The 24,150-nt window shown below is 36.6% G+C and overlaps 1 protein-coding gene across 1 annotated transcript in view; it reads right to left on the bottom strand.

Moving 5' to 3' along the window:
- The window catches only part of PIK3C3 (phosphatidylinositol 3-kinase catalytic subunit type 3), a 164,464-nt gene that overhangs the window by 47,669 nt on the left and 92,645 nt on the right, over positions 1–24,150 (bottom strand). The window contains 7 exon segments of the mRNA NM_001099067.1: positions 2,962–3,046; positions 5,800–5,864; positions 11,558–11,627; positions 12,179–12,307; positions 14,720–14,851; positions 19,475–19,591; positions 21,081–21,186. Coding sequence (NP_001092537.1) covers positions 2,962–3,046; positions 5,800–5,864; positions 11,558–11,627; positions 12,179–12,307; positions 14,720–14,851; positions 19,475–19,591; positions 21,081–21,186 — 704 coding nt within the window.

The raw sequence follows: 24,150 nt of genomic DNA on the forward strand, positions 1-24,150 counted from the left end.
CAATCATTCTCTGTGTTTTTTTTTCAAGCTAACTTTATTAAGGCTTTCAGTGACTCAAAGATCTCTCTTGGTAAAGTCACACTGCACTTGAAAATATGTGGCTTATTTTCAAATACTTTTTGATACTGATTTCTAACATAATTCCACAGTGATAAACAAACAGCCTTTGTATGATTTCAATACCTTTAGACCAAGAAATTTTTGCACTTTGTCTTATGTCCCTGGATATGTTCCAGTGTCTCCTAGCTTACAGTCTATGGGAACTTGAAAAGAATTTGTATCCTACTGTTGTGTGAAAATTGTATGAATCCTACTTATGTTGAAGTGGTTCACAGTGCTTTTCAGGTCTACTATATCCTTCTATGTCTCTGTATATTCACTCTGTTAATTTCTGAGAATTTGATGCTGAAATTCCAACTAAAAATATTTATTTATTTACTTAAAAAATAATTATATAGTAGAACTATATATAACCTTGTTCTGTATTTTCCAAGTTGCCTGTAAATGTGTTACAATACTTTCATAATTTAAAGAAATAAAAATGAAAAGTTAACATTTCTTTATTAAATATATATGTATGATATAAAAAAGGTACAGTAACTACATGAAAGTTAAGTAAAAAGACAGAAGGTAATTGATTGATGGCATGCAAAATATCTCAAGTAATAAAGTAATGAAAACTAGGTGTGGCTAATTAAAGATTCTTTTACATGCTTTTCATTCAAAGTAGGAACTATCTCCTTTTCCCTTGAAGCCAGGCAGGTTGTGTTACTCTTCTGACCAACAGAATATGACAGATGTGACAAACTACCAGCTTCCCAATCCAGGCCTTCAGAAACCAAAAGTTTCTACTTCCTGTCTCTTAGAATTCCTTTCAAACCCAGCTCTGAAAAACACAAGTCACAGGGAAGCCTGTACAAGTGACTTGATTAACCAGCTTGGCTGAAAACAGTATAAGCTGCCAGCCATGTGAGTGATCTATAAAGCCTTTAGAAGATATATTAATTTTTTAGATCTTAGAAAACATAGAATGAATGGAGAAAAAAATGGATGGAAGAGAAAAGGGAAAATATAAAGAAGTAAAGCAGGGAGGGAAGGAGAGGAGAGAGAAATACAGTGTAAGAAAAGGGGAATATTCTCTCCTAAATGCTTCAATCAATTAAAAAAAATTTTTCAAATCAAAATACACTGTATGTGATCATTTTTATGGTTGAACACATTTTCATGGGTAAACACAGTTACCTGTAAAATGCTATGTTTCTTAGTTTAAAATAAGAATTAAACGCATGAAGAATTTGAATATATATACACACATTTTATTTCAGTGTTTTAAAAGTTCCTAAGAATATTACATTTTCTGTATACTTCTCAGTCAAAAATATACCAAATGTAAGTTTAGAATAAATTATGCAGTACAAAATAATCTGGAATACAACCTCATAGGAGCATTGTGAAAAATAAAAAATAGTCATGTATAAGAGAGCAACTTATAAACCATTAAATGATGCAAAAGTATAAATATAGTTATCGTATGTCTAGAAAATCCTCTACTTGCTTCCCTCAGCTTTGATTGCTTAAGTATAAATATGGATGTAAACATAAATATTTATGTAAAACAGGAATAACATGATATATGCCACATACTATTCAGGACTCAACTCTAGTGTCAATTCCTTTATTAACCCTCCCTTAAACAATCTAGCCATTAAAAAAAAAAAAAACCCTTATGAAAATAAAAAATATAAACTTCATGAGAATAGGCATAAGTGGTTGAAACATTTGAATTAATCTCTTCAGCTTGCCACTACTGACATTTCCAGTAAGTGACCATAAGTACTAATCTAAAATACCATGAGAGGTAGCTCTTAACACAGCACTGTAATCCTGGGTCTAGAGATTTATCAAAAACATGATTATTCCTGACAGACTTTTCCCAATCTACTTAATTGCTTGGACAAAGAAGTCTAGCAGGCTATAGTCCATGGGTTCACAGGAGTTGGACACAACTTAGTGACTAAACCACCACCACCACCACTTAATCGCTTACTGAAACTCAAAGAAAATCAAGGAAAAAATTACAGCTTCCAGGAAGAGATAACTTACAGTTACAAAATAGTTAAGTGATTACAAAGATACATCTATAAAAGACTAAGCAGAATTTACACCGCATTCCTGCCATTATGTCAAAACATTAATGACTTCTTTTATCACATTTTCTATCTTTTAATCTTCTTATAGGGCATTTAAAACTGCTGTGGCTTGAATAGTAGTGTCCCCTCAAAATGAACATGCCTCTAATGCCCAAGTAGGAGGTGGAACCTTTTGGAGGTATTTAGCCCTCAAGTATCGGAGATGGCAATGGCACCCCACTCCAGTACTCTTGCCTGGAAAATCCCATGGACGGAGGAGCCTGGTGGGCTGCAGTCCATGTGGTCACTAAGAGTCGGACACGACTGAGCGACTTCACTTTCCCTTTTCACTTTCATACATTGGAGAAGGAAATGGCAACCCACTCCAGTGTTCTTGCCTGGAGAATCCCAGGGACGGTGGAGCCTGATGGGCTGCCGTCTATGGGGTCGCAGAGTCGGACACGACTGAAGCGACTTAGCAGCAGCAGCAGCAACAGCCCTCAATATGGAATCAGCACCTTATAAAAGACCCCACAGAGCTGCCTTGCCATTCCCAGCAGGTGCAGATACAATAACAGGTCTTTAACCCAAAGAAGGTCCTCACCTGACCAAGCTGGCACCTTATCTCAGACTTCCAGCCTCCAGAACTATGAGAAATAAATTTCTATTGTTCAAAAGTCACCCAGTATCTGGTATTTTGTTATTGCAGCCAAAATGGACAAATCTAAGCCAAATCTTAACATGTTCTAAATGTATATGAATATGGCAACAAGATAGCTTCCTTTCTTTTATTCCCACGTATCAATGAAAAGCAGTACGTTGAGAAACTCACCACAGCTTTTAACGTAAGTGTCCATAACTTCAGCACTGATTCCATTTGGCCCATTCTCACTTGGTGCATATTTTCTAAAAAAGTTCTGAAAAGATGTTTACATGTTTACAAATTCAATCCTTTAAACAAGTCAGGCATTTCAAAATTGTAAATAATTACAAACAGGTGTCTGGTATAAAACTTTATAAAATGCAGAACTGGGGAAGCATATTCCTCAGGAATCAGTCATATTACTATGCTTATAGTCTGAGACTAAGAAATAAATAAATAAAAGTGTGCTACTTCTATATCACAGGGGAAAACATTAAATAAATGTACTGCTATATCTCATAGTTAATTTACCAGTTTGTTTCCCATTTCTCCTGAAAGTAAACATGAGGGGCTTTCTGTGAATCATACATTCTCCTAAAAGTGAACATGAATTTTTAAAATGACCTTTTAAGTATAGCCACTGAAATACTGCTACCATTAACAAGCTCAATAAAATTACATTCCAATATTCAAAATAGCATTCAAAATTACATTCCAATATTCAAAACAGCATTCAATACAATGCTAAGACTTTTCAAATTAAGAGGAAATTGACAGAAGATAAACATGAGATACAGTGTGAACCAAAGAACTGCAAGGGCACAATAAATACACTAGAGTGTCCAAACAGTCTGGAAATACTGGGGAAAACTGTATACTTTCTTTTCCCCAGATTATCAACTAGCCTATTCTTTTACATCTAGATGTTAAAGAAAAACAGACACAGTACACTATCTGAAAATACAACTAACACACTATTAAAAATAAATTTATCCTATGTTTTAAGTTTTTTGAACATTAAGTGAAAAAGAATATATATCTAGAAAATATAAAGAACGCCTATAAACCAATAGACAAAAAATAACACACTATTAAAAAATAAATTTATCCTATGTTTTAAGCTTTTTGAACATTCTATAAGTGAAAAAGAATGTATATCTAGAAAATATAAAGACTCCTATAAACCAATAGGCAAAAAAATCCAAGAGAAAAATGGGCAAAATATATGAACAAGCACTTCACAGAAGAAATAAATGGCCTATACACATATTTCACTCAATGTTTTTGGTGATCAGGGAAATGTAAACCAAATAATAATAAATACCAAAATTTAGAAGCTCGACAATACCAAGATTAGGTAAAGATGAGTAGCAAAGAAAAACAGCTGTTTTCAAAAATAATTATTTTGGTAAACAATTTTAAACTATCTACTAACGCTGAAGATGAGATAAGCTACAACTTGGCAAAATTATTTACACAGATCACACATGGAACTATGAATCAGGACACAAACTGTCACTGTCTTTATTTTACAAAATCATAATTCCACAGAACAACATAATAATTGACAACTTTATTAAACAATTACTTCAGTTAGAACCTGTGTTCAAGCTCTGTATACATTTCATGTCATCTTCAGAAGAATTCTACAGCTAAGTACTCTTATTACCCCAATTTTATAGATACAAAAACTGAGACTTAAAGGGTATGTTAGGAGGTTCCCTAGACCTCTGACAGATTTGATCTATTAGATGGGGTCACAGACTCAACTTACAGCTGTACCACTAGTAAGGTGTATTACAGCAGAAGTAAACGCAACAGGATAAACATGGAGAAGACACACAGGCAAAGCCTGTGAATTACATGTGAATCCTCCTTGTTCTCTTCTGAAGGGATACACTGAGCTTATTTCCTGGGGGCTGCTCATACAGGCACCCTCTATAGTCTATTTAGTCCAGCAACTATCAAAATTCTAGAAGGAAGGCCGGTTATTTCCTATAAATCATATTATTTGTACAAAGAGTCTAGGTATGTGAACCACCCTTATGAGTTCCTGCTGAAATCCAAACACGAGCTAAAGGCTAACCTGTCTGCAAGGTTACTCAAAACATAGATAGAAAGCCGCAGAACCAAACTTCAAACTCTGGAAGTTTGATGTTTTGTGTCTGAGGTTTTAAGTAACTGAGCACAATTGTACCTTGAACCAAACAATGGAATCAACCTCTTATTTGTTAAGAAATCAGAGTAAAGTCTTTCTGAAAGTGTAAACTCCACACTGAATTACTGGGACACTCTAAACTGAGAAATACAAAAACATACTATAGTAAATATCCTTTATCAAGCCCTTCACTATATGATTTTTCATCTCAGGCATATCAATTTTTTCAGTGTGAATTACATACATTTTTCATAGGAAAAAAATTACATTAAAAAGATAACAAAAGTAAACTATTCACATGCAGTATGAATTTTGCAATAAACACTAATTCACGATTTTAAAATATAAAAACAATTCCAAAGATATATATGGCTTAGTACAACTTGCCTTTTCTTATCTTAAAGGAGAATAATGATTTTGGAGGGGGAGGTTGGGGAAAAGGGTCTTAAAAAACATAATTATGTAAAACATGTATGACAAGAATATCACTATAGCCTTGTTCTGAATAACAACAAAAACTGGAAATAATCAGAACGTTCATTGATGGCTACATAAATCAGTATTTCCATACTTTGCAATATAATGTAACCATAAACTTCAGAAAATTTAAATTCTGTTTCCCCATTAATTCCTGATTGCCTATTATATGCCAGGCAAAGTTTAAGGAACTGAACATCTATCTGTCTACGTTGGAAACATTTCCAACTGTTAACACTGTTTACTTCTCTGGAAAAAAAAAACAACTTGAGGGAAGAAAAGTGAGAAAAAGAGACTTTCATTTCTAACTCTATGTACTTTTTATAGAGACTGAAACTTTTCTAACAAGAAATATTCATGAAATTCATAAATCATTAAAATAGATACTGTACCTGAATGCTTCCTTCTGTATCAAGAACTTCAGCAACAGGAACTGACTGGATAAACTGCATGAAGCCTACACAGAAACAGATACATTGTATTAAGCACAGCTTTTGGTTAAGCCACTGGAAGGACTTGCTGAAGCTGAAGCCCACTACGGCCACCTGATGTGAAGAGCCCCCTCAGTTGGAAAAGACCCTGATGCTGGGAAACACTGAAGGCAGGAGGAGAAGGAGGCAGCAGAGGATGACATGGTTAGACAGCATCACTGACTCAATAGACATGAATCTGAGCAAACTCAGAGAGATAGTGGAGAACAGAGAAGCCTGCTGTGCAGCAGTCTATGGCATCGCAGAATCAGACATGACTGAATGACAAAACAACAATATTGGTTAAGCACTAAAGATTCTGTTAAGAATAGTCTTCATCTGCAAATGTATACAATACAAACTTATTAGCTTAAAGAGGTCTATGCTGCTGCTGCTGCTGCTGAGTCACGTCAGTCGTGTCCGACTCTGTGCGGCCCCATAGACAGCAGCCCACCAGGCTCCACCTTCCCTGGGATTCTCCAAGCAAGAACCATGGAGTGGGTTGCCATTTCCTTCTCCAATGCATGAAAGTGAAAAGTGAAAGTGAAGTCGCTCAGTCGTGTCCGACTCTTATTGTATTTAGCATATATTGGCATTTACATCATAGGAAATACACGGAAACATTTAAAAAATTAAGCTGAAAACCTGTATATTTCTCTAGGCCAATTTCTATTATTATACACAGGAACACAAAGTAATAAGGTTCAGTTGTCACTCAGTCGTGTCCAACTCTTTGCAACCCCATGGACTGCAGCACGCCAGGCTTTCCTGTCCCTCACCAACTCCCAGAGCTTGCTTAAACTCATGTCCACTGAGTTGGTGATGCCATCCAACCACCTTGTCCTATGTCCTCCCCTTCTCCTCCTGCCTTCAACCTTTCCCAGCATCAGGGTCTTTTCCAATGAGTCAGTGCTTCGCATCAGGTGGCCAAAGTATTGGAGTTTCAGCTTCAGCATCAGTCCTTCCAATGAATATTCAGGTCTGATTTCCTTTAGGATTGACTAGTTTGATATCCTTGCAGTCCAAGGGACTCTCAAGAGTCTTCTCCAACACCACAGTTCAAAAACATCAATTCTTTGGTGCCTAGCTTTCTTTATAGTCCAACTCTCATATATATACATGACTACTGGAAAAACCATAGCTTTGACTAGATGGACCTTTGTCGGCAAAGTAACGTCTCTGCTTTTTAATATGCTGTCTAGGTTGGTCATAGTTTTTCTTCCAAGAAGCAAGCATCTTTTAATTTCATGGCTGCAGTCACCATCTGCAGCGATTTTGGAGCCCCCCAAAATAAAGTCTCTCACTGTTTGCATTGTTTCCCCATCTATTTGCCATGAAGTGATGGGACTGGATCCCATGATCTTCGTTTGTTGGATGTAAACCAGATTTTTCATTCTCCTCTTTCACTTCAATCAAGAGGCTCTTTAGTTCCTCTTCACTTTCTGCCATAAGGGTGGTGTTATCTGCATATCTGAGGTTATTGATATTTCTCCCAGCAATCTTGATTCCAGCTTGTGCTTCATCCAGCCCAGTGTTCCCCATGATGTACTCTGCATGTAAGTTAAGTAAACAAGATGACAAAATACAGCCTTGATGCACTCCTTTCCCAATTTGGAACCAGCCCATTTTTTTGCGTCCGGTTCTAACTGCTGCTTCTTGACCTGTATACAGATTTCTCAAGAGGCAGGTAAGGTGGTCTCATTCCCATCTCTTTGAGAATTTTCCAGTTTGTTGTGATCCACACAGTCAAAGGCTCTGGCATAGTCAATAAAGCAGAAATAGGTATTTTTCTGGAACTCTCTTGCCTTTTCTACGATCCAACGGATTTTGGCAATTTGATCTCTGGTTCCTCTGCCTTTTCTAAATCCAGCTTGAACACTGGAAAGTTCTCAGTTCACGTACTGTTGAAGCCTCACTTGGAGAATTTTGAGCATTACTTCGCTAGCATGTGAGATGAGTACAATATTTTGTGGTAGTCTGAACATTCTTTGGCATTGCCTTTCTTTGGGATTGGAATGAAAACTGACCTTTTCCAGTCCTGACCACTGCTGAGTTTTCCAAATTTGTTGGCATACTGAGTGTAGCACTTTCACAGCATCATCTTTTAGGACTTGAAATAGCTCAACTGGAATTCCATCACCTCTAATAACTTTGTATTGATGCTTCCTAAGGCCCACTTGACTTCACATTCCAGGATATCTGGCTTTAGGTGAGTGATTATACCAACGTGGTTATCTGGGTCATTAAGATCTTTTTTTGTGTAGTTCTTCTGTGTATTATTGCCACCTCTTCTTAATATCTTCTGCTCCTGTTAGGTCCATACCATTTTTGTCCTTTATTGTGCCCATCTTTGAATGAAATGGTCCCTTGGTATCTCTAATTTTCCTGAAGAGATCTCTAGTCCTTCCCATTCTACTGTTTTCCTCTATTTCTTTGCACTGATTACTGAGGAAGACTTTCTTATCTCTCCTTGCTATTCTTTGAAACTCTGCATTCATATGGGTATATCTTTCCTTTTCCTTTCATTTCTCTTCTTTTCTCAGCTATTTGTAAGGCCTCCTCAGACAACTATTTTGCCTTTTTGCATTTGTTTTTCTTGGAGATGGTCTTGATCACTGCTTCTTGTATAATGTGAGAACCTGTGTCCAAAGTTCTTCAGGCACTCTATTTATCAGATCAGTAACAGGGTAAGGCTTCTTAAATTTGGCATAAAAATTTCTTTCTGCAGTTTTATAACATATGTCAATTAAAATTCTAAATGTAAAATCACTTGAACAAATCTGAAATTTTGGCATTTTAGAATATCAATCACCTAACCCTAAAATTATAGTATATTCATTGGCTTTCTTTGTGTAATACTCTATCTTCTGCCATTCCCTGGAAATGCTATGAAAGGGAAGTATAAATCCCTTATCTGAACTACCAAAAAGAAGGGGAGGAGGATAGTATACAGGAGAATAAGGAGAAAAAGTAAGCCTGTAAGTCCAGGGACAACAAAAGTAGGATAAAACTACAAATCTGTGGGGAAAAAAAAAAAATCAAAGTTCAATGATGGAAGTATTTCAGAATCATAAACAACTATGATATGGTTTTGGTAAGCCTTACATTATAATTGGGCTGCTCTAGGCAATGGCACCCCACTCCAGTACTCTTGCCTGGAAAATCCCATGGATGGAGGAGCCTGGTGGGCTGCAGTCCATGGGGTCGCTAAGAGTCGGACACGACTGAGCGACTTCACTTTCACTTCTCACTTTCACGCATTAGAGAAGAAAATGGCAACCCACTCCAGTGTTCTTGCCTGGAGAATCCCAGGGACGGGGGAGCCTGGTTGGCTACCGTCTATGGGGTTGCACAGAGTCAGACACGACTGAAGCAACTTAGCAGCAGCAGCAGCAGTGGCTCAGTGTTAAAGAATCTGTCTGCCAATGCAAGAGACACAAATTCAATCCCTGCACCAGGAAGATCCTCTGTAGAAGAAAATGGCAACCCTCTCCAGTAGTCTTATCTGGGAAATCCCATGGACAGATGAGCCTGGCAGGCTACTGTCCGAAGGGTTGCAGAATTGGACATGACTAAGTGACTAAACAACGACACATAATTATTTGCATGCAAATTAGGAGACTGTGCATTACTTTAGAGTAAGAAGCATCTCATTTATTCCCATATGATAAATACTAAACAGTCTGCATCAATGCACTTAACATATATTCGTAGTTTTTCTAGTAGGTAGCAAGAATTTTGCAGGTAAGCAAAAATAGAGCTTTGACCTGCTTTCAAAGATCTCACAAGTTTGCAAGTTTTATTGGAATAAAAACTATGAATGAAAGGACACTATGAAAAGGAATACTAAAGGGAGACCTATATTACAATAGGGATCAGAGGACCTCTGACATCTGAACTGTGTTTTGAAGGATAATAAAGATGTATAAATAAAGCGGAAAGGATATTAAAGATAACAATAATATAAGGCTAAGAAGAGCATGGTACATTTGCGAAAATGGAAGGTGGATGGCGTGGCTAAAGTCTAAGAAGCAAGGAGAGTGGAAAAAAAAGGTGTCACAGAGAGGCGTGGAGGTATGTTATACCACACAAGAACTAATAAACTAAGCTAAGACTTTTGTCTTGGTTCCAGGAGCAAATAAAAACTAAGTAAACCAATTTATGTAGGACAGTAATAGAACATATAAGAAATTAAACCGCCAGAAAGATTTGGGAATAACAAGGAGAAAGGCAGAAAGCCTAAAATAAAACAGGTACTTGTTTCTCCAAGGTACCTAATCTAAAGGTAAGAAGCTCTAAGAGTAACAAGATTATAAAATTTACAATACACATTAGGCAAGCATTCTGAGGGAATCTTCTGCCAAACTTCCAGAGGTTACTCAATCTCAGAAAGTTAGACATATATATTAAAAAAAAAAAAAATCAATGAATAAAAGCAACAGCATCTGATGAGTGGTTTGCATAAGCAGGGCACAATACAAAGCCTTTCTAGGTTTTAGTAACTCTCAATAATGATTATATGCAGAGTACATCACGCAAAATGCCAAGCTGGATGAATCACAAGCTGGAATCAAGATTGCCAGAAGAAATATCAACAGCCTCAGATATGCAGATGATACAACTGTAAAGGCAGACAGTGAGGAGGAACTAAAGAGCCTCTTGATTAGGGTTAAAGAGAGTGAAAAAAGTGGCTTAAAACTCAACACTCAAATAACTAAGATCATGGCATCCAGTCCTATCACATCATGGTAAATAGAAGGGGAAAACGTTGAAGCAGTGACAGTTTTTATTTTCTTGGGCTCCAAAATCACTGCAGATGGTGACTGCACCCATGAAATTAAAAGTTGTTTGCTGTTTGGAAGGAAAGTTATGACAAATCTAGACAGTGTAATAAAAAGCAGAGACATCAAAGACAAAGGTCTATATAAACAAAGCTATGGTTTTTCCAGTAGTCACGTTGGGATGTGAGCTGGACCACAAAGAAGGGTGAGTTCCGAAGAATTGATGCTTTCAAATTATGGTGTGGGAGAAGATTCCTGAGAATCCCTTTTACTGTAGAGAGATCAAACCAGCCAATCCTAATGGAAATCAACTGTGAATACTCATTGGAAAGACTGATGCTGAAGCTGAAGCTGAAGCTCCAATACTTTGGCTACTTCATGTGAAGAGCCAGCTCACTGGAAAAGACACTGATGCTAGGAAAAGATTGAAAGCAAAAGGAGAAGGGTGCGGCAGAGGATGAGATGGTTACGTAGCATCACAGACTCAATAGACACAAATCTGGGCAAACTCCAGGACATAGTGGAGGACTGAGGAGCCTGGTATGTTGCAGTGAATGAAGGTACAAAGAGTTGAAGATGACTTAGTAACTGAAAGATAACAAAAACAATAATTTCAGATACAGATCACCACAGGAGAAAACTACTGTGGTTTGGAAACAGTTTTGAATCCAAAGAAATATATCATAAAGGTTCTCATTTTTCTCCCAAATATGCTGTTTAATGATTTCAAGAGGTATAAAAAGAAAGGGAAGGAGGGAAGGTAGATAGCCAGGAAGGCCCGACTAGTCTTCAGTGTTACAAATGAGTTCAATCCCTAATGTTCTTAACAATTTCCAATTTAAAAAGAAAAATATACTCATTGGACACTGAAATAAATAATTGTTAAAAAATAAACTTACCATGCTTTGTACTAGTGGCTAATACTTTGTAGGGAGTCAACTTCAAATCCAGATTTTCTTTTCGTAGCAGCTTAAGATCAAAAGTCATATTAAACAAATGAAAAAATGTTATGAAATAGTTTTGTAGTAAGTATTATAGCAGTTTAATACATCTCTTTATCTTGTTTTAAATCACTGTCAGTTTTCACTGATAGGGGGTTCCCCCTAAGGATTTATGCAGGCCTTACTGGTCATGAAGTATTTTAGAACTCCAAATAAGGAAATGAAGACAAATATGTTTCTTTAAAATCCATGGACAGAAAAAGGATTTAAGAAAGAAGATTTAATTGACTAAGAGGAAGAAAATTACTAAATCCAACACTGAAAGAACTGTGAAAAAGTTTTTATAAAAAGGAACACATGCAGTTTCATTTTATACTCATCTTAAGAGCCATCTGCAGTAATACAATAACAACTCCATTTGTTCAAGATCAAATGGAGATTGTTCAGCTCTCCAGGATTGTACCTGAATGTTATATAACTCTAGGTACATGTAATTCTGTATCCATGCATAGCCTATCCACTAATCCACTGATTTCTGAAATGAAAACATGTTCCCTACCAACATAAGGTTATGCTCACCTTGTCCATGAGTGAAATGATTTGGAGAATAAGTTGATCTTGGCGTAAATCATCCCCATGCTTAAATATAACTGGATATTTGCCTCCGTCTTCAGTCTTAAAGAATAACTGTGCAGGCATAAGAGCACTCTGAAAATAAAAATATTATTTTCAAATTATATAAGATGGAAATGTGGAGAAACTTATAATAATCTAAAGAAAAGAAATGAGTCTGACAAAGCAAATAATAATATTAATTTCTATAGACCATGAGAAATAATAGCATAAAAAGTATCAGATAGAGGGATGAACAGACGTGTGACAAAAACAGTACAGTAAAATGTTACTAACAGAACAGAAGTAGTGAGTATATAGTTGTTTACTGTGAAAGCCTTTCAACTTTGCTGTATGTTTGAAAACTTCACTATAAAATGTTAGGGGAAAAGCATCAAAAATCCTTCAAAGAATGTAAGTTTAGAAACTACAACCTTTAGTGAATTAAAACTTCAAATAGTTGTAGTATCCTTTGATCACCTCAGGGTAAATATATTTTATCCCTGTACCCTACTCACAAACGCTCAAGAAAACAACTGGAAGCAAAATTCCTAAAGATAAATGATAAGCAAGATGTTCTTTGTTATAACTTCCCTACTCCGATTTGGATCTGATTTTGAAATTTAGAGTACATCTGAAATCTAGTGTAAACATATGACAATCTAAAGATAACTAGGCACTAATCCCAGTGCCTTAAGGGGCTCACTCCCCACAGAGACCTAGCTTTTGTTCTTAAGCTAGGGTCTAACAAAATACTGTTTAAAAATACTGAAAACTAAGTCCATAACCTTTTCAGCTCTAAGGAGTTCATAGAAGGGCAAACAAGAATTCAGATTCTGCTACAATTCTGTGCAGACATTTCAGTGTATGTACAAGCATTCCAGGTAACTTTCTAAAATATCCAATCCATCACTTTCATTGGACTCTTAAACTCATGACCCCCAAATGGTTAAGAATTATAATCCTAGAGTTATGCAGTAAATGCCCTAGAACCATTAGTCCTAAACTCCAATTCAGAATTTTCAAGAATGTCCACTTATTTAATAAAGGCTAGAAGAAAAAATTCAGAATTGAACATTAGGATTAAAAAGATATCCCATGATATCTTATTGACCATCTATACTTTGTATTATTACATAATTATAAAATTATTTAAGGAAAAAAATGGATCCAGAATCTACCTAACAATGGCGACAGATTCTCATATCGCACTTTTACTCCGGCTCTATGTCTTAAATATTCTTTTTCATCCTGTTTGCTAAAAAATGATAAAACATTTTGAAACATGTATAATATAAGAAACGAATCACCAGTCCAGGTTTGATGCAGGATACAGGATGCATGAGCCAGAGGGATGGTATGGGGACGGAGGTGGGACGGGGGTTCAGGGTGGGGAACACGTGTACACCCGTGGAGGATTCATGTTGATATATGGCAAAACCAATACAATATTGTAAAGTAATTAGCCTCCAATTAAAATAAATAAATTTAATTAAAAAAAATGATAAAACACTGTTCTTGGTTAGTCCTAAGGGAATGAGAATATTAGATCTTATTTGGGAGTTCTGGCATGAACTAAGAAATACTTGTATTCTCTCTCCTATAACCAGTATTTTTTAAAATGCAGGTTTATAACTCAATGAGTCTTAAAACGAACTGAACAGGTTGCAAACAACATTTAAAAACTGATGCAATAGAATAATTTTTAGAAGAATAGACACTATCAGTCCATAACATGCAGTAAGGTTGAAGTACTGCTTTTTGAAACATATTGCGGTTGTGCATGCTGGGCTGCCATAGGTGGCCTTTCAAATCACACCCTTAAAAAAAATCTGAACTATTTCTTATTGTAATCATACCCTTTTTAAAATATATCCAAAGGAGAGATCTATGAGGCCTTTCTTACCCAAAAGAAAGTAATATTCCAATGCAACTTCCCCCTTTCCCAACCCTAGAATCAGACAACCTATGACATCATGTCTCAATGAAGCTTCACAAGGAATGATCTCAGCCCTCTGGTCTGCTTAGAGAAGGCAGCTGCCTCCAGTCCTTTCTAACTATTCAAGTGGGGGCCAGCCAAAAGAAAGCCAGGCACATGCTGTTATGGACTAAAGAGAATTATCACTTAAAAAGATGAGAAAATATTTAAGTCATAGGAACAGATACCAAATTGAAAAATTTTATAAAAGGGTAACTGGAATTCTTATCTAACCACAGGAATTTATAAAGTAAATGCCTAAGTGTGCAATTCAATTTATTTTTTTAAGCTTACATGGGAAAAGACAGGTGTGGCTCTGATTAATAAATAGTTCAAAGAATTAAACATTAAAAAACCCAGTGATATAAAAATACTTCATACATTTCACATAAAAATGTCCACAGGTATTACAAAAAGATCTTAAAACACACTGATAAATAAAAGGCATTTTTTCCCCCAAACGTAGAGTCTCTGATTCAGCTTTAAAGAATCAGCTCCAGTCATAGATATCAAAGATCCACCACAATTACCTTAAACAATGTAGCTGTTTCTGGAATTATTCCTCTAATTTTCACCTGAGGTTCTAAAGGCAGTGGGATAAGTTCCACATCAGACAGGTTCATCTTTTCATTGTCTCCAAGCAATGCCTGTAGTCTCTCATTCTAGGAAAACAAGTTATAAAGTACTAATTAGGTTAAAATGGAAAAGTGGCTTTTAAAGCATATGGTAAGGATGTAAAAGACCGACAACATTAACTTTAAAATATTTGCAAAGCACCATAAAAGTCTAAGTGAACTAACATAAAGGAGTTAGTAAGTGTGAGAGAAAAGCACTTAAAATCCACCTGACAATAACAGCAGCATGCTCTGTAAGGCACGATCCCCTGACCTATGAAATGCTGGACTCTCAGAGGTCAGGGAATATGTTTCTCTTGCTGCAACTGAGAATCAGGGATATTCTCAGGCTGAACTTAAAGATATAATTTCTGCTTTAAAAGGACTTGTGAAGTCACAAAGAGACCATTTGAAGCTTAATTTCACATGACCAGATATTAAGCAAGAATTTCATTAGCTGTTTCACTGCGTATTTTGGGTTTAAAAAGTAAACTCAATTTACTTGGAGGAACTTGGACCCTATATTTTACTATTCATTGATTCTGTCTGATGAAACTTTTACTAAGATACAAGGTTCAGTTCAGTTGTGTCTGACTCTGTGACCCTGTGGACTGCAGCACGCCAGGCTTCCATATCCATTACCAACTCCCAGAGCTTGCTCAACTCTTATAATCATTTATTTATTTTCTTTAGCTCACATACAGACTGCATTAAGCCAAGATTTCAGAAACTGAGCAGTTCAAGTCAGGATGAAACACTTTTCTCACTTAGCAGCATTTATAATGTTTAGACCAAGCCCACCTATTCAATTTCAAAAGGACAATCTATTTCCTTGGAAAGCTGTGAGAGAGAGAGAGAGATTGAGAGAGAGAGAGAGAGAGAGAGAGAGAGTGTGTGTGTGTGTGTGTGCGCACACACATGTGCATGCTCAGTCTGTCCAATTCTTTGCAACCCCATGCATTGTAGCCCATCAGGCTCCTCTGTCCAGGGAACCCATCTTCCTTGCATCTCCTGCATTAGCAGACAGATTCTTTACCACTTGCGCCATTTGGGAAACCTTGTGAGTCTAGCATTCTTTAAATAGGTAAGCTTGTTTTCAAGGGGAGAAAACTTGACCAAATACACTGCACTTCTTCCTATTTCTCAAACATGTCACACATGCTCCCACATCAGGGCCCTCGTGCTTGCGGTTCCTCTTGCTGAGACAATCTTCTCTAGATATTCACATGGTGTGCTCCCCGACTTGCTTCAGGTTTTTGTTCAAATGTCAACTCTTAGTGAGGCCTTCACGATCATTCCATTGAGAAATGAACCACTGCCTTAACACTTGAACCTGGCACTACCTATCCCCCTTTCCTGCTTTATTTTCCTCAATAGCATAAGACACTATATAGCATATAATATATTTTACTTATTTTGTTAACTTTTTCCTCCAACAGGAATGTAAGCTCCTTACATTATAAAGGTAGGGGTTTTTATAGTCACCACTGTATCCCAGACTCTAAAAAGAGTGCTTGGCACACAATAGGCATGCAATATATTTTTACAGAATATATATTATAATCTAAAGAATTATGAAGTGAAAGATAATACTTAATATTTAAAATAAAAGCTTTGTTTTTAAATGTGGAATTAATGTATTTTTATTAGAACTCAAACATCTAGATTCAAAGACTTGAATCAAGAGAATTTTTCCTAAATGACATCAGCAAAGGAAAGAAGGTAGCAACAGTATTAGTATCTGTTTTACCATCTGAAACCTAACTCATGGATTCCCTTGCGACACATTTACCACTGCTGGACTCACCAAGACAAGTCTCTCCCAACTTCATTATGAGGGATGGAAAAGCATTACATATGATTTTAAATTATTAACTGTAGCCAATTCATTATTCCTGGTAATAACGCAAATAATGGTGGTGGAGCATCCTCTTGGCCTTGCACTTAAATGTGGGGGCTTGTTTCTAGTAAAACTACGTAAATAAAAACCAAGTTTGCCTTTTCTTATCATCATGAAAAAATGTCTGAGAAGAGTTTTAGCCAATGTTAACACTACATTTGGGACTGTCTGATTTCAAACACAGGCAAAACAATGTGTTCTGCAGTATGTGGCAAATACAAAATGTATTTTAGGGACTGTAAGTGGTATCTCCAGGAAGCAGTCATCTTCCAGACTGCCAAAATTTGAGGTGTAGCTAGAGGTTCATGCATGTGGTGAATAGAAGAGTCACATAATAACAAAGTGTGGTTTAAACAAACTGACAGTCACGAGAACAGGCATGCTTTTGCTGTGAGCACTGGGATCACACTGCTTCTCACACGGGCACCTCTAGGGAGAAGGGCTCCAGGAGGAATGGCAGTAGGAATTTAACCAGGATTTTTAATTCTTCTCAAAAACAAAGAAAATGCCAACTCAATAAAAATGTGTTTCTCTTCAGTCTATTTTCTCCTCCCTGACCTTATTAACACTATTATAATGTTAACATTATTCCTCACATACATCTCTGCTGGACTAGATCCCTTGCTTTAAATTTCTGACTCAATTTTTCACCTTTTCCTCTCTGCTTTCCTCTTACAATTCTGAGGAACAACAGCAAAATGTGTTCTGGTGTTTTACAAAGGTCACTAAGAAAGATTTTCCAATTATAGGATTAGGTAAAGAGAAGATATCAAGTTGAATCCTTCATATCATTTGGGCAACTGTTCAGGAAAAATAGCATTTGAAGAACAGATGTTAATCTGTTTTCATTAGGTAGAAACCTGACCCCACTGACAGCAAGATCAATGTACTGGTTATGAGAACAGATTGCCAGTTATTATCACCAGTTCTGTAACCTTGGGTGAATCACTCTGGATCTTCTTTTTCTCAGAAGAATTCCCATCTAAGTAACCTCTCGAGGTTCTTTCCATGCCAAATAAACTGCATTCTAAGATGCTAAGATTCTAAAATGAGAGCCAGGAAACACTGTATATAAAAATATGGACTCAGAATGTCTGGGTACAAACCCCAACTCCAACAATTACTACCTGGGGACATCTTGCAACTTACTTAACTTCCCATTACCTACTTTTCCTCATGACTGGGATAATAACAGCACCTCAATCAATGTATATAAACTCATAAAATAGGATCCAATACAAAATCAGTACAGGATCTAACCACTCCTATACTATAACAGGCACACTTTATTTAATTGCACCTCACTTTGGTGCGCTTCGCAGGTATTGCATTTTTTACAAATTGAAGGTCTACAGCAACCCTGCATCAAGCAAAACTACTGGTGCCAATTTTTCAACACCACTTGCTCACTTTGTGTCTCTATGTCACATTTTGCTAATTTTTGCAATATTCCAAACTTTCTATTATTATACTTCTTAAGATGATCCATGATCAGTGATCTTTAATATTATTGCAATTGATTTGGGGCATCATAAACCAAGCTCATATAAAACGCAGAACCTAATCAATAAAATGTTACTAGTGTTTTGACTACCCCACTGACCAGCTGTCCTTCTTCTTTCTTCTGCTATTCCCTGACACAAAAATGTTGAAATTAGGCCAACTTACAACCCCTACAATGGCCTTTATGTGTCTAAGTGAAAGGAAGAGTCACATGCCTCTCACTTTAAATCAAAAGTTAGAGATAATAAAGCTAGTGAGGAACGCATGATGAAGCCAAGACAGGCCAAAATCTAGGCTTCTTATGCCAAACAGACAGCCAAACCGTAAACACAAAGGAAAAATTCTTGAAGGATATTATGGAACACAGAAATGATAAGAAAGCAAAACAAGCTTATTGCTGATACAGAGACAGTTTTAGTGGTCTCGATACAAGATCAAACCGGGCACAACACCCCCTTAGGCCAAAGCTTAATCCAGAACAAGGCCCTAAGTCTCTTCAAGGCTGTGAAGGCTGAAAGAGGTGAGAGAACGCAGAAGAAAAATTTGAAGCTAGCAGAGGCTGGCTCATGAGGTTTAAGGAAAGAAGTCATCTCCATAGCATGAAAATGCAAGATGAAGCAGCAAGTGCAGATGTAGAAGATGCAGCAAGGTTATCCAGAGAATCTGGCAAAAATAATTAACAAAAGTTGCTACTACACTAAACAACAGATTTTTCACTGCAGATGACACAGCCTTTTATTGGAAGAAGATGTCATCTAGGACTTTCACAGCTCAAAAGGAGAAGTCAATGCCTGGCTTCAAAGCTTCAAAGGGCAGGCTGATGCTCTGGTTAGGGGCTGAAGTTGAAGCCAACACTTATCTACCATTTCAAAAATCCTAAGGCCCTTAAGAGTTATGCTAAATCAACTGTTGCTCTTAAATTAAGAACAAAGCCTGCATGGTAACACATCTGTTTACAACATGGTTTCCTGAATATTTTAAGCCCACTGTTGAGATCTACTGGTCACATAAGAGTTCTGGTGAAGATGTACAGTGAGACTAATGTTGTTCATCTGCCTGCAATGCAGGAGACCCAGGTTTGATAGCTCGATCAGGAAGATCTGCTAGAGAAGGAAATGGCAACCCATTTCAGTATTCTTGCCTGGAAAATCCCATGGACAGAGGAGACTGGCAGGCTACAATCCATGGGATCACAAAGAGTCGGATATGACTTAGTGACTAAACCACCACCTCTAAGCATAAACAGAAAGCACAGCCGGAAGGTTTACCTTTTTCTTACGATTTCCACTTTCACGCTGCACTGCCTTCATTAGGTGCACCAGCCGATCTACAAAAGTCTGTTGTGCAGCCAGCAGAGAACGCATAACTCGGACAGACTTATCACCCTGAAGGAATTCAAAGGAAAGAAAAGTTAATTCTATATAGCATAATGATCAGAGTTTCTTCAATAGCATGGGTGACCTTTATTTATTATTTAATAACTACAAACTTCAACACAAAGTAATACTGAAAAAAGAATTATCTTGATTCAGAGATAACGAGAAGCCTGCTATCTTAAACACCAACTCTTCTACAGTTGAAAATTATGTGAGTCGTCAGTGAATACTCATCTATCAAAAATTGCACGTTTTTTCCCACATGCAACTGTGTGACAAGACAGAATTTATTGACCCAAAGTGTATTCACTTACTGATTCAATACATATCTGGACGTTTATAATTTCTTCAAAAATGTTCTGGGCATATAGTAAAACAATACTATCTTCAAGCAACAAATTAAATCGTTAAAAAAAAGTTCTCAGATAGCAATATAATATGCTAGCTTAGTAAAATAAAAACCATAAAAACCAATGCTATGAAGTCTTATGTAGTAATTCTCAGTTCATAAGATATTATAAAATAATATTTTCTCATTTAATTTCTCCAATTACACTGAAAGAAGCAGCTTGGCAATTATATATTTTTATTTAAAAGACTGAAATTTAATCTCAAAGAGACCAAAATTTCCTCAGAGGATGACAAAGGCTATTAGTGACAGAATTGAGATTAGAAGAGAGGACCAACTGCTTATTTTCCAATCAGTTTAGATATAGCAAATCTATGGGCTCTGAGAACTATAAAAAAGTTTGGTCAAAGAATTCAATAAGATGTGATTTAAATTTCAAGACAATTTAAATGGAACATGAAACAGCAGATAAATATGCTATGAAGCAAATGTTTCTACAGCAAATCAGGTAATGTTGTTGAGTTTTTTTTCATGGCCCATGCACCCTCTGCTGGCTGAACTGAGACATTGCCTTAACAATCACAAGAACACCAGGTAAAAAAGGCCTACAGATCTCTAGAAAATGTGTCCATGTAAAGTATCTGCAATATGATCACTGCCAGATTTAAGTAAATGTACTTAGTCTTAAAAATAAAAATAGAAAACAGAGAGTGAAACAAAAGAGCAGAGATTTGGGTTTTTTTTGGTTGCATCAACAGGTTTGTTTCATTAACTTAGGGGTCAACAAACTTTCTATAAAGGGCCAAGGATTAACTACTTTAGGTGTTGCTGACTACAGAGTTTCCATTCTGGCTATTTACTCCTATTGTAGTCAAAGTGGTCACAAACAATATGAAAGCAAATGAGCATAACTATGTGCCAATACAATATTACTTATGAACACTGACTTGTGAATTTGACATATTTTTTATGTGTTGCAAAGTATTACTCTTCTTGTGACTTTTCCCAATTATTTAAAAACAAAAAGCAATGTTTAGCTCATCAGATCAGATGAGTCGCTCAGTCGTGTCCATAGACCATACCAAAACAGGCAATGGGCCAGATAGGGCCCATGGACTGTATACGCCAATCCATACATTAAATGGTTACCTTCAACAATGCTTGGCTGAACCGTCTCATGACATTCAAGTACATTTCATGGGTCTTTGGATCTCTCTGCTGAGTATCTTGATCTTCACATTCCACTATCACATACCTTAAAAACAGGTTAAGTCATTCATATAAGTGTGAAATGAAACACAGATTCATTTTATTTATGCCTTTCCATTAAAAGATTAATCCACATTTGCAAAAATAATGAGTAATGTAACATTTTATTATCACTCTTTTAAAATCTGAAAATGAAGGGAACAACACACAAAACCTTCTATAAAAGATAAATTAGTAAAAGGATGCCTTAATTTGTAAAATATCCTAGATTTTCTAAAAATTTTGGGATCAAAATGAACATTTTCTCCTAATTCTTTATGAGGTACATAGAACATTAACATCTTCAGAAATCATATAAGCTCACACATCTACCAAGTAACTCATGAACAAAAATATTTAAAAAATTTCTGTAATATTTTTGGTATTACATAAGGCTCTCTTATTCTGGGGGGAAAAAAAAAAAAAACTCTGAAGCTTTTCTCATTAACATAAGTCCAAAAGATAAATTTATTAACTTTCCCTTTCCCACCCAATTTCTTCATTTCTTGAAATTCCATATAAAATCTTCAATGTTTCCATCATAAAACTGTGATTTTAGAGAGCTAAAAAATTTAAATATAAATATATTCTTAAACCTACACTGCTTATACAATTCACTTAATTATATGAACAATGACCTGGATTAGATTTTAGAGGTTGTCTAATCCAGTGTTTTCAGTTGTTATTACTGGAACAAGCCATACTGACATGCATTTTATATCAGTACTTGTTGCACAGAGCCCATGTGTGCATGTGGACGCATAACGCAGAAAAAAGATTCACAAAGCAATATTCTATGAATAATATGTTAATATTTGTTATTGTTCTATTTCGTTTTTCTTTAAATAACACAAGATTGTGAGCTAGACTGTGAGCCTTAAAATTTATTTCAAATGGATCATGATGTACAGTTTGAAACTTGCTTGTTTTAAGAATTGATGCTTTTGAACTGTGGTGTTGGAGAAGACTCTTGAGAGTCCCTTGGACTGCAAGATCCAACCAGTCCATTCTGAAGGAGATCAGCCCTGAGATTTCTTTGGAAGGAATGATGCTAAAGCTGAAACTCCAGTACTTTGGCCACCTCATGCAAAGAGTTGACTCATTGGAAAAGACTCTGATGCTGGAAGGAATTGGGGGCAGGAGGAGAAGGGGACAACAGAGGATGAGATGGCTGGATGGCATCAATGACTCGATGGATGTGAGTCTGGGTGAACTCCGGGAGTTGGTGATGGACAGGGAGGCCTGGCGTGCTGTGACTCATGGGGTCGCAGAGTTGGACACGACTGAGCGAGTGAACTGAACTGCAAACTTAGAGGTGGTTGTATCTTGCCCATGGTGATGCAATTAAGTTGAATGAAGAGTTGAAATCAGAATCCGGGATTCTGGGCTCCAAGGTCAGAATTCTTTCTAGTAATCTTACTCTCTCACACTGTTTGACCTTTTAAAAACCACATGAAACTTCTTAACCTCCTTAACTGATAGTACTTCACAAATCTCAAATCACAGGGCTTACTATTTTCCTTTACACTATGTCCAGAAAGAAATATTCAACCACCTAGAAGGTAAGCTTCAAGAGAACAGAGAGTTTATCTGTTTGCACTATACAGTTAGCACTTCCATGCCTGGACATAATACTTAAGGTGGTCTGCTTTTACATTCATCTACCCTAGTTTTCAAGCAGTAGATCCCCTTTTCAGGAAACTGCTTGTCATTTATAACTGAACATGTGTAAAACTGAAGCTATCACACTAAATGAATGATTTTTCTCTCAATTTAAGGCATTATCAACATTTCTGTCATTTGGGCTACAGTTTGGATCACCTCAATACAAGAAAAAAAGAAAAAAGTGAGGTTGTAACCAAACCAGTGAACACAGGTCCTACCTAAAACGATTCCTAGCACTTTGTGTTTAATTTGGGGCCTCTAGATCTAAAGCCAAGCCTAGGCCACATTCGCCCATTTCAAACACCTGGAATTGTTCTCACTACTAGCCAGCCCTGTCTGGAATCAATCAGCAGATACCTTTCACCCAGCTTCTCTAACCCTAAGACAAACACCTTACTGATCAATATAATCATCCTAAAGTTTTCTTCTTTAAACTACCTTCATCATGCCCCATGATGGGGCATGATGGGTCCCATCATGGGTCCTTCTATTTAAAAACAACTCTCTGGGGCCCTAAGTTTCTGGTTCAACCTCCACTGTCTCCAGTTAATGCATTCACACTCTAGTCAGCTCGACTCCCCTACCCTACTTTGTGCTTTTGCTCATGTTATAGTACTGTCCTGAAATACCTTCCCGCCTCCACCCTTCCTGATTCTATCCACACTTCAAACACAGGGACACTCCATCACTTCCCAGAACTCTTAAACACTAAAAACTTCCTTCTTCTCTAACGTCCCAGAACAGGTACGGCCTCTCACAACAACTTCTGCTGATAATGTTACCTGGCTCATCACTGTTTCACAACTTACTCCCTAGCTCCCTTCAGAAGTTATAAAAAACCTGATGTCAGATTCTGTATCTTAAAAAATATTTAGTGGGCCCTGACATATGCAATATAGTCTTATACACAGAAATATTTTAAAGGCTGGTAAAAGTTAAGTGCCTTCTCCTACTGACTTCCCAGTGCCATGCTGTACCATAGTAACAGGTGATCTGGAAGTCCTCAGAGCTGCATAACCTAGAATTTTCTGTAAAGCAGTATGAAAAACTAAACCATGAAACTACATTTACTTTATGTTCCTGACAATAGTTCAAAACCAAAAATTCAAGAAAGCATTCTTAAATCTTGAACAAAGAAAACCACAGGATTCATAAGTGTCCTTCTATAGCCACAGGACACATACGAATTTAAAATAAAATTTAAAAAAGCCAATAACTCTTTAAAGTCTTTACCATCTCCATCACCTTAGTATGTAGGTAGCAAAGTCTCAGTATGGAATAGTGAGGTCTTTACTATCTCCATCAC

The sequence above is a fragment of the Bos taurus genome, chromosome 24, assembly GCF_002263795.3.
Source record: "Bos taurus isolate L1 Dominette 01449 registration number 42190680 breed Hereford chromosome 24, ARS-UCD2.0, whole genome shotgun sequence".
Lineage (NCBI taxonomy): Eukaryota > Metazoa > Chordata > Mammalia > Artiodactyla > Bovidae > Bos > Bos taurus.